This window comes from Alligator sinensis, unplaced genomic scaffold, assembly GCF_000455745.1.
Source record: "Alligator sinensis unplaced genomic scaffold, ASM45574v1 scaffold699_1, whole genome shotgun sequence".
Taxonomy (NCBI): domain Eukaryota; kingdom Metazoa; phylum Chordata; order Crocodylia; family Alligatoridae; genus Alligator; species Alligator sinensis.
Genome location: NW_005842359.1, coordinates 518,084 through 531,823, shown reverse-complemented (window position 1 = coordinate 531,823; position 13,740 = coordinate 518,084). Strand labels below are relative to the sequence as shown.

Below are 13,740 nucleotides of genomic sequence, written 5' to 3'. Positions count from 1 at the left end.
GAGAGGCAAAGTGACAATTCATTTATGTATCATTAACAGCAGAAAAGCAGCAAATGACCTATGGATAGAGCTACTACTCACATCCTGTATACTTGTGTTTGTATTTGTCATCACAGCCCAGAGGCATCAGCAAGATCCAAATCTATGAGAAAACTGACTTTGGAGGCAGGATGACGGAGTTAATGCGTGACTGCTCTTCTGTCTCTGAGGAATTTCGTCATGGAGATATCCAGTCTTGCCAAGTAATTGAAGGAAGCTGGATTTTCTATGAACAGCCAAACTACAGAGGACGGCAGTACCTCCTGAGGCCCGGCGAATACAGAAGATTCACTGAATGGGGAGCCATGACCTCAAGAGTTGGGTCTTTGAGGCGTGTGGTGGACACTTACTAAGCAGCACGTTTTCTCAGGCTGTGAATGCTTCTCTTCATTGGTTAAATAAATGTGTGCAGTTAGGCTGGGATTTTGAAAGGTGCCTAAGGAGTAAATCTACCAGATTTCCTTCAATGTTTAGAGTCCCGATCCAAAGCCCACTAGAGTCAATAGAAGTCATTCCATTTCTGGTTGGCTATGAATCAGGCACTAATGTGATATGATCCAGTTCTGCTCACCTTCCTCCCAGAAGAAGTTCAACTGAAATCAAAGGATGTGAGCAGGATTGTGTCCATAATTCCTTAGGCCACAGCTATGAAAGAACTAGGAAAACACCATTAATTCTAAATTGCTGAAGTGGAACTTGATCTACAGAGTGAAATGAATATAAACTGCTGCATGATTTGGCACTCAGAAAAAAAAAATCTATTCTTATAGGAAGAGAAGCAAACATTTAGCTTCTGAATTTCCTTAATCCAAAAAGAGCTCCCTTGGATGAGTGTTTATTCCTATAGTATAGAGTCTATGCTCTATCCCTCTACTCACTAGAAGCTGTACCCTGTCTGAGGAGTTGGCCCATTAGTACTACTCATGGAATTACTACCCAGTGAGCAAAGATACCAAAATTCATCCCATTGTTGTCCTGGCAAGCTGCATTTGTAGTGTGATTGGTATGGTGTCCTAGAATAAATCTTCTCTTGAGCTTACCTGTTGTCCTCCTTCATTTCTCAAGGGAAATAATCATTGATCCTAAAAACACAAAAATAATCCTGTGACAAACCTACACTTGTACATCTTTGTTCCCACCTGGAGTCTCATTAAAATGATTGGGGCTGTGCTTAAGAACACACAGATCTGACTGAAAAACAGTGTCAGACTTTACACTTTCATAGTGCTGGGGAACTTGAATTGTTGTACAAGCATGGATTCATACTGCCTTTCAAAAAGGCTGTGAAATGGCTACGCTACATGCCTGCACAATCCCATGAAATCTTTTCCCTCTAGTTATATTAGTTTTACAATGCTGTCCATCATCATGATTGAGCACTCACCACATACAGTCATTAGCAGTTGCAAAATACTTGGGTCAGGGGAAGTCAAACATAGGGCCCGGGTTAGATCTGGCCTGTGGAATTGGGTCACCTGGCACATGTGGCTTCTGGCTGTAGCTACCAGCAGCAATGGAGTTAACACCACTGCTGCTTCACCCCCTGTTGATGTGGCTTCATCAGTGCAGCCAGCACATGGGGTGAGCGCTACCATTGAACATGTTTTCATTCATCACTAGTGAATAACACAGGCAACAGTTGGTGATGGACGTTGAGCAGTGGCATTATTAACCATTTGGCTGTAACAGCTGTATTGACTGGGGAAGAGTGCCAGTGGCATTACTTCCTTGGCTGCTGGTGCCAGACCAGTGGCTCTGGCAGCTGAGGCAACAAGACCCATGGCCTGGATCTAGATGTAGGTTGTCCAGCCTGCAGGATGCCCCATGGTCCAGAAGTGGCCCACAAACTCATTTAGGCTTGACATTCCTGCCCAAGGGGATTCATTGAGTGAGGCCCTGGCATGGTACTAACAGGAGGGTACTCACTATTTCAGGAACAGCACCTCTGAAAGCAACAAGAGGCTTGTTGGTGGTCTCTTACTCAGTTACCAGCCCAACCCAACACTACATATGTTGTCAGAGCTGACAGGAAGTAGACAACACATCTTAGAGCTACTAGAATGATTACAGAGAGTCTTCCTGGGCTGAACCCTTGAGCTGTCATCTGGAAAGGGATAAATAGCTTAGGGAATAAACTTAGGGAATAAGCTTAGGGATAAATAGCTTAGCTCAAAAACATACTGATAGCTACATGGCCACTCACCAGCCACACTCTTCATCTCTGCAACATATCTTTACTCTCCTCCAACTGGCTCTCTGAAGGCTGGGAGTCCTGATGTGCTATCAGACATGATGACTGGTGCCTCATGTGGCAACATTCACAAACCTGCTCAGCTGAAAACTACTGTTTAGGGAGCAATCACAGAGCACTGCTATTCCTTCTTTGCTTAACAGATACACATTGGAGCAAGTGTGAAGAGTCACAGATATTTCAATTATTAAATAAAATCGTGAATGTGGGGCCTTGTATGGTATTAGGGTTGGGTATTTGACTGGTCAAATATCAGTCCAAAATTGTAAAAAATTGCCAATAGGTCCTAATACACAGGAAACGGACACATTTTCTTTTAAGAAGTATGTCAAAAAACAAAACCAAAAATCATATTTCTGTCAAAAAAGCTACAAAAATTATAGGGTTTTTTTCCATTAAATTGACCAGTCAAATATGCAGGCAATTGACCAGTCAGTTGACAATATCTGACCTGTCAATTTACTGGCTTGCCAACCCTATATTGTATATTCCACTGTAGGAAGAAATCAGTGATATATGAGGTCACAGTATCTTTTTAATATGATTTGTTTACAAAACATGTATGTCCCATTGTCCTGAACAAGTGTAGGAAGAATGTGCTCCAGGTTGCCCACTCATGGAGTATGTCTATGCAGCAGACCAAAGATGTGGTTGTATCACAGGCAGGCAGACCTGTACTAGCAATAAATTGGTATGGGCATGGTAATAGTAGCAGTGAAGAGAGGGTGGCCAAGCCTTCTTCTATAAGCTTTCCAAGAACCCTGCTATGTTTGCTTTCTTCCCATGACTACCTCTGCAAGCCAACCCATGTGGCAATTGCACCTTCATTTTTCCATGTGGACATCCCCACAGGACCTCCCACCTGACCCCAATGAGTAGATGCTTCTTTCTTTGGGCTCTCCACAATTATAACCAAGTGCACACTACTTACTTTGGGGACAATACACAACAGTATCCCCTTGCAGCTCCATGAGTCTGAGTCTAAGAAAGCCTTTTACGAGGATTGGGCATTAGTACCATTTTTTGGAATTATCTGCCTTGCTGTACAATGAAGCTTGGCTGAAAACTTTAATCTACTGTTTCATCAAATACCCAAGCATCAGAGCCAATTGCAATATAAGGAATGTTTAACCTTTTCAGAAATTTTCAACCAAGATCCCCCCCCCCCCCACACACACACACACACACAACTGGAGACAGAGCAGTAGAATAGCAAGCAAAATCTCCAGTACATCTTGATGAGTTATATTGGGATGAATTTGGCCCAGGGTGGGTTGAGGGTGTTCTGAGTTGCAAAGTCCAGATGGAGTTTATCCTAAAATTTGTGAATATTCACTTAAAGCAAAATGGGCAAAATGCAGCCCGGGGACCAGATGCAGCCCGCCAGGCCATTCTATCCGGCCCACGGGGCCCCTAAAAAATTTAGAAAATCAATATTAATCTGCTGCCTGTCATGTGGCCCTCGATGGCTTGCCAAAACTCAGTAAGCGGCCCTCTGCCCAAAATAATTGCCTGCCCCTCCCTGACTTAAAAGTTTTCATTCAGATCCCTCATAAACACAAATAAAATTTTCCTTGCGTAGCAAATAATTTCTGGAAAGGATAAATCAGGGGTTAAGAAGACATAGTCAGAAATCTGTGTTCCACTGGGTACAGTAAGTAAATCATCAAGACCCAGGGAACTGGCTTGACTCCCTCTCATTTCCACCTTTTCCACCCAAGAACAATCCGGGTCAGAAGGAATATGCAACTTAAGGCCAGGGATACAAAGATCCTCAGCACCACGTGGGGAGTAGAAGTCCAGAGACAGCCAGGACCAGCTGGACAGACAATTAACAACAGAAAATGTAAATGGGGGAATCTCATCTGATAGTTTTTGGTCTTAACCAGTCCATCACAACCTAAAGATTTAGGGGTGGTTGGAAGGAAATAGTGGAAGTGGCTGTCCCAGAACAACAGCTTCTCTCAGTCACTATTTCCCTCCCTCCCTCATTCTACTTACCATTCATGAATTAGTCATGAAATGTATACCTTTGTCTAAGGTACTCACAAAATGGCATGCAGATGGGAGTAAAAACAGTATAAGAGGCCCAACTTCATAGTACCAACTAGTTTTATAGCTTTATTCGAAGAAAAAAAGCCTGATTTAGATCATGATTCATAGCATGATATTAATGTGTGTTTATAATCTCAGGCAAGGTTCTTTGGGTAGATGTGATATCTTTTATTAGTTCAATTAAATAGTTGGAAAAATTGTTGTTTGCAAGATTTCAGGTACAAACGCCCTTTTTCAGGCATAGGGATAATCTGTACAGTCTATGCCATAAGAGAAGCATTTGTGCCCCAAAGCTTGCAAAGAAACACTATTTCCAACTATTTAGTTGGTCTAACAAAAGATATCACATCTACCCAAAGAACCTTGTTTGCCTATGTCCTTAGACCAAAACGGCTACAACCTACAACCCATCATCATCTCAAGCATTTAATGAGATAATATTTGTATCATTGTTTTAAAAAGCCCCTCAGGCAAAACAGGTCATAAAAAGCAGTTGAGGTAATTAGACAGAAATACATTTATCACAGTTTCACTGTCAGATCATTCACTGGAATAGTAGACTGTGCCCACCTCGATTCGAATATCCACTCCTGTGCTGCTCTGGTGCGTGCGCCAGATGTCGGGTGCAGTATGGCTTTGTGCGCCTTCTGAAGGAGCCCTCAATTACCCTGGGGAGGACCCCAAAACTCGCCTGCCACAACTTTGGATGGATCTTCAGTGGTGAGGTCCCCCATTGAGGGTCCCTTGGGAATAGTCACATCTCCTGGTGGATGTATGCAGGGCTCCCCCTCCCCTACACCCCATCTACGTGCCAGCACTTGAGACGAGACTCTCGATGTTATGTGACTTGCTTTCTGGTTACCTCAATTCCTGATCTTTGCACCTTTTTTGAGCTGTCAGTCTTACTCTCCTGGGTTGGACTTTGGGCGACTGGATACCCAACTCTCCAGCATACCTCTCTCTGGAGGCTTGATGGTTGCTTGGTGGCTCTGTACGTCGATGTCTTCTTAGGAATACTGCCCATCTCTTGCCGCTGAAGGATCATGGGCAGCCAACAACAAACAAACAAACAAAAAAAGAAACTCTATATAACAACCTGTGCCAAGAGAAAATGAAGAAGTAAGCAATAAGGAAGAAAAGAAAAGAAAAGAAAAGAAAAGAAAAGAAAAGGCACCGTTCAAAATAGAATAAAAAACAACAACAAAGAAAAGGGAGGGGTCGTTGGGCTAACCAGCCCTTCTACCCTCCAGCCCTAGCCTGTGCCTCAGTGTGCCCTGCTGCACGACTCTGGGCTCTTGCCCCTGCAGAGGTCCTCTTTGGCTCTCCCTTGTGCCGACTCCACTTCTATGCCCAGGTGCCGTCTGTAGCCGGTGTGGGGAGTCTTCGCAGCCTCTGCTGACTCCAGCGTCTCCCCCTGCACCAGATCTCCATTAGCCTGCCAGTGCTGGCTGCAACCAGCATAGGGGATCTTTGCAGCCTCCACTGCCTCTCTCATTCCCCCCGGTTCCATCTTGGTGCTGGCTTTTATATCTCCTGCTGGACAGCGTTCCCCACTAACATCACATTCCCCTGCCGGCTCCAGCTGCAGATAAGTGCAGCTGATGAACTGAGCGGGTCTTGCTTCCTAGCATGGCTCATTTTGTGTTTGGCATCCTAAAACAGGTAAGTGGTTCTTCCTTTCAGGGTTTTCTCTCCAAGGTTGGGTTGCCACTGTCCCGGATTCCCCCATGTGCAGGGCTCCTTGCTCCCCTGTGCTCACACCCCTGGGACACAGACATACCACTAATTGCACACCTGTTTTGCATTTCTAGACATAAATATTTCAGCACGTTACGTAATTAAAAGATCGTATTACTTTAATACATATTCTGTGAAGATCTTCTGCAATTAGAGTACAGAACTTCCCAAGGGAAGTTTTGGCCAGAAAGCAAGATTCAGGAGCTAGTGCTATCAGTACAGTATCAGATCTCCTATCCCAGCTGTCAAGGCTATGAAATTTCTGAATCAATAGTTGGTCTCATGTACCAATATACTGCTGTCAAATACCATAGATCTTCTGCAGAAGTTTCTAGCCTTACAGAACCCAAAAGACCCATCATCCCTGGCCTCAACATCTAGTGTCTACAGAAGGATCTCTGTTTTCTCTTGTTTTGTGGGGGCTAGAAGAATGTGAGTACATAGAAGCATCTGAGAATGGAAAAGTGTAGTCAGTGACAAACCAGGACAACTTCAGGACCATGCTTGCTCATTCAGGGATCAAGTTCAGACAAGGTGAATGGGTCAAAGTCGAACATAGAATCAATAATCAATAATAGAATTTCAACAAATCTGAACAGCCCTAAAATATCCAACTCCATGATCAAGCAACACATGTAGGCCTGCAGACATCAACAGTTATTACATGTGTCTAGTTCAGGGATGGGCAAAATATGGCCCATGGGCCAAATTTGGCCTGCAAAGCCATTCTATCCAGCCCGCGGGGCCCCTAAAAAAATTTGGAAAATTAATATTTCTCTGTCCTTGGTTTCTGTCAAAAATGATAGGAACCAAGGGCAGTAGGACCCAGGGGAAGCCCGGTGGTCTCCAACAACAGTGGGGTGCGCCTGGCCCCGGCCCCCAGCTGGAAGCCCCAGCCAGGGTTTCTGGGCTGGGAGCATGTGGCTGCCCCAGCGCAGGAAGCTCAGGTAAGGCGGGGGGGGGACTCCAGAAAGGGAAGGAGCGCGGAGCGGGGGAAGCAGCCCCTCCCCGCCCATGCTGGGTGCCTCATGCTGCAGCTGCTTGCAGCCCGCATGGGGCTACCTGTGCCCGCTCCGGACAGCCCCATGCGGGCTGTGAGTGCCTGGAGCATGGGGCACCGGGTGTGGGGTGGGGGAGGGGCTGCTTCCCCCCTGCGCTCAGCTTTTCCCTGGGCTCCTTCTCTGCATGGAGAAAAATGGCCCCTCACCCGCCCCATGGCCAGCGCTCCACACTGCAGCCACCTGCAGCCCGCATGAGGTTGCCTGTGCCTGCTCTAGACAGCCCAACATGGGCTGCGAGCACCTGCAACGTGGGGCACTGGCCATTGGGCAGGCAAGGGGCCACTTTTCCCCATGCTCAGCACCAGCTTCTTCCCTGCTGGTGAGCAGGGGATCAGGGCTGTGCACTGCCCCCCGCCTGTACTGTGGAGCTGGGGGGCACTGGGAGTGAGTGGGCGGGGAGCCAGTGGGAGCACAGGGCCCGCACCGGTGTCCCCGGGCCAGTGCCAGTGGGGCCCAGAGCAGGGCGGCAGGAGAGCAGGGCTCCAGCTGGCAGGGGCTCTATGGAGTTGGGCCAACTTCCCTCTCCCTGCTGGTGCAGCCCAGCCCAACTACATGGACCCCTGCCAGTCTGCGCCCCACTTTGGGCCTCACCAGTGCCCAAGACATTGGGACATTGGTCCCAAGATGGTGAGCAGGGGGCGGGGCACCTGTCAAGGGGCGGGGCTACCCACATGGCCCTCGACATCCTGCCAAAACTGGGTAAACGGCCCTCCACTCAAAATAATTGCCCACCCCTGGTCTAAATGAACAGACAGCAAAAAGCATGAATGTAGGTGGGTATCCCAAGCACCCAGCCTCACAGCAGGTGAATCAGGGTGAGTGCTTGCACCCATGCTTTGGGATTCTAGGGGAGGAGTGACCTGTGGCTGGGGGAATTTTAACTTTTCTGCTTTCCCTTGTCTCCTAACCATGGGTTTGGTAAACTTTGATCTGCAACTGACCAAAGTCTGCAGTGTGCTTACCTGATGTGGGCAGGCTGGAGGGCTGGTGAGGAAGGGAGGCTTGACCTGTGCTTTGGGTTCCCAAGGGCTGTGGGGGGTCATGATGAAGAGGCATGGTCAAGTAGGAAGAAAGGACACAGCTGGTTATTAGAAAGGTAGCTTTTATTGAACAGTGCTGGTAAAGAGTGACAAACAAAGGAAAAAAGACGAGAGTAGAGTTCTGGCTGCATACTAAAGCAACTGATTGCAAGTGTGCATGTGTTTGTGAAGAGCAGGGGGCAATGAAATCTGGGATACCTAAAGGCCCAGAATGTAAACTTCCAAGGGGCAGCCGTATCCACAGGGCAACCAAACAAGCAGAACACCCGATGTCCAGTGTCATTCGGACATAGGAAGGTGTCTCTCTGCTTACCTGCTTGTCATCTGTACATTATAGGAGGATCTCTCCCCTTCTGAGTACAATATCAGCACCACACAATTCATAAGGACAAAGCTGGGCTAAGAGCTAGCATATCCTTTATCCCCCAAATGAAATCACCTCAGCACATCATAGGAATTTATTCTTTCATATTTTTACACCCATTTGAAGTCCCTTCATGCAGCTCAGGTATACTCTGGATGTCAAGTGAGCTTTAAGGGCTTTGTCTAGTGGAATCAGGGAATAATGAGAAACTAACACTAAATGTCTGGAACAATCCCCTAGCAGCAATACCAGCATTTTCCCTTGAACATGAGACCCTTGGTGATGTAATGACAATATTGTGAATGACCTTTTTGCCCTGATCCTTAGTTTTGGACAGTAACAATAGAATTGACACCCAATAAACAAAAGACATCAACAATAGTTTACAAAGAATAATGTTGATGATGTGGAGGAAAAAGAACTGTTAATTTGCCTTACTGAGCAAAACAGTCTTTTGTTCAATTCACGTGGATCCAGCACTGTGTTTCCTATAAAAAGGGCACTCCATCCTTGCAGAGCATTAAGGTCTTGCACCTAAACAAGAGCTAAAATGGCAAAGGTAAGAACAAAAATTAGTGTATATTGTCAAGTACATTTTATATGTAAAACATCTTTCATTTTCTTTTTTCTTTTTACTTTACTTAATATTGTCAGTGATTTTTCAAAAAGTCCAAATGTACATATTCCTTAAAATTAAGGTATTATTAGCTGCTGTTATTTGATTACTGGAAAATTGCAGCATGCTGATGAATCTGAAAATTCTACCTATTGTGTCTTTTTTAACATACAAAAGATGAAAAGTCCTCACACTGCTTTGCAACCGGTGCTGCTGCTATTCGATTGTTCAATATGACTAGTGTAAAAAAAGGCTTTACTTAGGTTGGGACTACCACTCTGGTTCCACCCATTGAGCTCAATGGGAGCTTTGCAGCTCGGTTAAATGATCATAGGGCCTACATATAATAGAAATGCTCCCTCCTGGATCATGGACTGATCCCTGCATGCAGCTGCAGTATTTTAAAAGAGCCCTGAAAACCCTGGAGCAGTTTGCGGCAGATATCACCCAACATAGCTTTTTTTGTATACAAACCCCAAAGAAAAGCAGGCACCAAGAGTGGCAGCAGCTTTCAGCATTATGTGATGAGGAGCAACCTTGGAGTGCAGAACTGTTTGTTCATGAGATACAACTTACAGCAGCCCTTATGGACTGTTTCTTTGCTAGCCAACGTAAAATTACTGGCATATCAAAGTGGCTCCAGTCTTCTGGGACTCCCAAAGTGTAGCACCCAGGCTCCACCTCACAAACTGAGTCTTGCCAAACATCACTAGCATAGAATCCCAAGCAGGAAAGTCTACAACTATCTCAAACACTCATCCACTGCTGAAAAAGCCAGATTTCATTAGTGATGTACCCAAATAGAAAACATGTATCCAGCAAAGATGGTGGGAGCCTTTTCAGATGTTGTGGATCAGACCTTCTGTGAACAAGAAGGCTAGAGCCAGTGTTTAAAGAAGAGACTTTCTAATTTGACTAGTGTTACCTTTCATTTTTATGCAGATCATTTTCTACGAGGGCCGAAATTTTGAGGGCCGCTCCCATGAGGTTACCTTGGATCAGTCCAATATGCACTCTCACTTTAGCCGCTGCAACTCCATCAGGGTGGAAAGTGGCTGCTGGATGATCTATGAGCGCAGCAACTACTCAGGCCATCAGTACTTCCTGAAGAGGGGAAGCTACTCAGACTACCAACAATGGATGGGAATCAATGACTCCATCAGGTCCTGCATTCCAATCCCATGTGTAAGTTCACTAGTTTTGCTGTGGTTGGCCCTGACTTGTATGAAACATTGTCAGAGACCTCAGCCAAATGCAGGCCTCCCTGATGCTAGCTGCTGCACACAGTTCTTGCCCAAACAGATACGGTTTTAACTGAGAGACAAGCACAAAATGGAGGAGGACGCAAATGGTGCAGATATAAATGTAGCTCCCTGCTGGAACTGAGAACGCTTTGCAGGAAGTGTTCTGAGTTAAAATGTTCCCCAGGACCAAACTGAAGTTCACTGTTGGCTTCAGGGGGGAAGGGAATCTAGCTGCTGGCTGCCAGCCTGCAGCTGGTTTCTCCTAGCAAAGGCCCCTCCTCACTGCTGTTTTCAGAATGGGAGGAGTGAAAGGGAGCAGACGGAGTTTGTTTTAGGGCTTCCCCAGTGCGGCTGGAGGGTGGGATGGGTGTATTGGAGGCACCCCACCTCAGAAAGGCCTCCAATACAACCGCCTTTTCCTCCAGTGGGGGCTGAAAAGACCCCAGACTGAACTCACTCTGTTCCTTTTCCTCCCTCCCATTCTTAAAATAGCTGCAGGCTGGGAGGCAGTGCAGAAGTTATAGAAGATGCTATATTTTGAAAAGTCTTCAACTAAGCCCTCATGCCATGAGGTTTCAGATTTTTGCCTGCTCCGCTATATTTGAAGCAGCCTGCAGCTGTACACTTGTGATTGGTCATGGCTATAGATTGCTCTCTGTGGCCAAATAGGGTGAAAACTGTCACTTCTGCGTGCACCCAAAGGAGTGAGTCTACAAGCCAGATTTCAAAAGAAGCTTGGACACCTAAAGAAGCAGACAGGAGGAAAGTGGAATTGTTATTAAAATCTAGAAAACTTTGGTGGCTAAACATACTTGACAATTCCCTTAGGCATCTATCTCCAGCTTCAAGCCTTCAGTTTCTTACAATTTTGCCATGAGTTAATCAATTATTTTAAGGTAAAACTCTCCATCTGGGGTTGGGCTTGTGCCTCTCCCTCTACTCTCAGGAAGTCTGTCCAAATTTTGAAGAGGTCACATCAAACTATCTAATATTCTGAGCACTAGAGCTGCTGCTGGTCAAACCATGCTTGTAAACACCAAATTGAAACACGGTAGAGGAGCTAGATAGGCCAAAGGGTGTATAGGAAACAGAGGCAGAGAAAGTTAAGATGTCTTACCCATGGGCACACAGAGTATCAGTGGCAGAACCCTTTCTGGAGCCCAGTTCTCCCATACACCTGTCTAATACCCCATCCCCCAGATGACATTCACATTTAGGAAGCTTGTTGGCATACCACAACTGTTGCAGCCCATGTGCCATTTATTTACCTTTTGCTTTGACCTAGTGATTCCCAAATGGAGATGAAAGGAAGATGAGGTTCATTTCACCACAATGCAATAGCAGTCTTACTTTTTGGCATCATTGGAAATACACCAAGTTTACCTTCTAAGGAAAAAGGGCCTGATTCTCTACAAGTGACACAAATATTATACATTGTGGCATCAGGCCCCTTTTCCCATTGATTGAGGAAAAGTAAGTATTCATTTATGTATCACCAGGCTGTTACTTACATCCCATATGCTTGTGTTCCTATTTGTCTTCATAGTACCGGGGCACTGGCAAGATCCAAATCTATGAGAAGACTGACTTTGGAGGCAAGATGATGGAGTTAATGCATGACAGTCCTTCTCTCTCTGAAGCATCTTGGTATGGAGATATCCAGTCTTGCCGGGTTCTGGAAGGATACTGGATTTTCTATGAGCAGCCAAACTACCGTGGACGGCAGTACCTCCTGAGACCTGGCGAGTACAAGAGATTCACTGAGTGGGGAGCTACGACTCCCAAGGTTGGGTCCTTGAGGCGTGTGATGGACAGCTCTTACTAAGCAGCACAAATGCTCCTCTTCACTGGTTAATACCATGTGTAGCTCAGTTAGGCTGGGACTTTGAAAGGCACCTACAGGAGGCAGGCTGCCAGATTTCTTCCAGTATTTAGGACCCTGATCCAAAGCCCAACGGAGTCAATAGAAGTCTTTCCATTGTTGCATGGGCTGTGGATCAGGCCTAACGTGATACGATCCAGTCCTGCTCAGCTTCCTCACAAAATTGAAATCAAGAAAAGTGAACAGTATTTTGCCCATAATGGTTTAGCTTCCAGCTCCAAAAATGTAAAGGAAAAACAAGCACAATCTAAATTGCTGAAGAAGAATGTGATCTTCAGGGTGACATGAATATGAACGGCTGGCTGCAGGAATTAACCGTCACAAAACTAATTCTCAGTTCTTGTAAGCTGAAGATCAAGCATTCAGCTTGTGGATTTTCTTAACTCTAGAACAGCTTCCACTCCCAAATATTTATTCCCATGGCCTAGAGTCACTGGGCTAAATTCTGCACCTCCTTCATTAGGTGCTTTGCCTTATTTGAAGAGCTGGCCCATTGGCACTAATCATGGAAATATTACTCAGTAAGTAATAGTGGCAGTGTTGATCCCACCATTGTCTTACAAGTGGCATCCTTGTCCTAATTATAGTGGAAGCTAGGTTTTACAATGACTTCTGCAGTACCAGGAGATCTGGATTAGGCAGGGCCAAACTGTTTCAGAATGCTACATACCATCTCGCTGAACAAGATTTTTTCCCTGGCAATCTCCATTTGTAGTGTGATTGATATGGTGTCATAGAATAAATATTTTTTCAGATTACCTGTCTTTCTCCTTCATTTCTCAACAACAAGCATCTCCAGAACTAAACAGACTAAAATAACTAAGCAGCAACATTGCACATGGGGGTCTTTGCTCTCCCCCAGAATGCCATTAAAGTTATTGCAGCTATGTTGAAGACTGCACGTATCTGACAGCAGAATGAGAATAGTGCTCTTCAATAGTGCCATGGAACTAAGCTTATTTTACACTTGTGAAATATGAGGCATTCAAAAAGCAAGGTGAAATGGCTACACTCCAGGCTTGCTTTTTAGTCAAATATTTCTTGAGGTAAAATGGAAATGTCTACATTCTATTTTTGCTTAAGGTGCCATGGGATGTCTTTCCTCTACGTTAGTTTTACACCGCTGCCCATCAATATACTTGAGCAACAACCGTATATCATCACTGGCAGTAGCAAAACTCCTAGGGGGATATTAGGGTCACACTGCAGGCTCAGCCTTCCTTTCATGGCTCACCCAAAGAGTGAGAGGGGGCCTACAGCAGTGCTCCTCACATACCTGTGAGGCCCTGCCTTAGTACTAACAGATGATGTTAGCTATAGTAACAGCAGATGCTTTGGATGCATGTACACGCGACTGGGGTTTAGTCCTTCAGGGTTGCATTCTGTGCTCTAAATTGAAAAGGTGGGTTTTATTTTTCAGTCGCTGGTTACACGCCATCGATCTTAAGTCT

At 45.5% G+C, this 13,740-nt stretch overlaps 2 protein-coding genes across 2 annotated transcripts in view; both read left to right on the top strand.

The window, feature by feature from the left end:
- The window catches only part of LOC102386940 (gamma-crystallin 2-like), a 3,194-nt gene extending 2,802 nt beyond the window's left edge, over positions 1-392 (top strand). Inside the window, exon 3 of the mRNA XM_006029129.1 lies at positions 117-392. Coding sequence (XP_006029191.1) covers positions 117-392 — 276 coding nt within the window. The remainder of the gene's footprint in view (positions 1-116) is intronic.
- Positions 393-9,097: 8,705 nt separating this feature from the next.
- LOC102368887 (gamma-crystallin M2-like) lies at positions 9,098-12,232 on the top strand. Its single transcript, XM_006029140.1, has 3 exons — positions 9,098-9,106; positions 10,106-10,348; positions 11,954-12,232. The coding sequence occupies exons 1-3, from the start codon at positions 9,098-9,100 to the stop codon at positions 12,230-12,232; spliced, it is 531 nt and encodes a 176-aa protein (XP_006029202.1).
- The last annotated feature ends 1,508 nt before the right edge of the window (positions 12,233-13,740 follow it).

What these genes read in the sequence shown, in the direction of transcription:
- LOC102368887 (XM_006029140.1), top strand. An exon ending in CCTGCATTCCAATCCCATGT is followed by an intron (nt 10,349 to 11,953) that starts GTAAGTTCACTA and finishes TTGTCTTCATAG; the next exon opens with TACCGGGGCACTGGCAAGAT.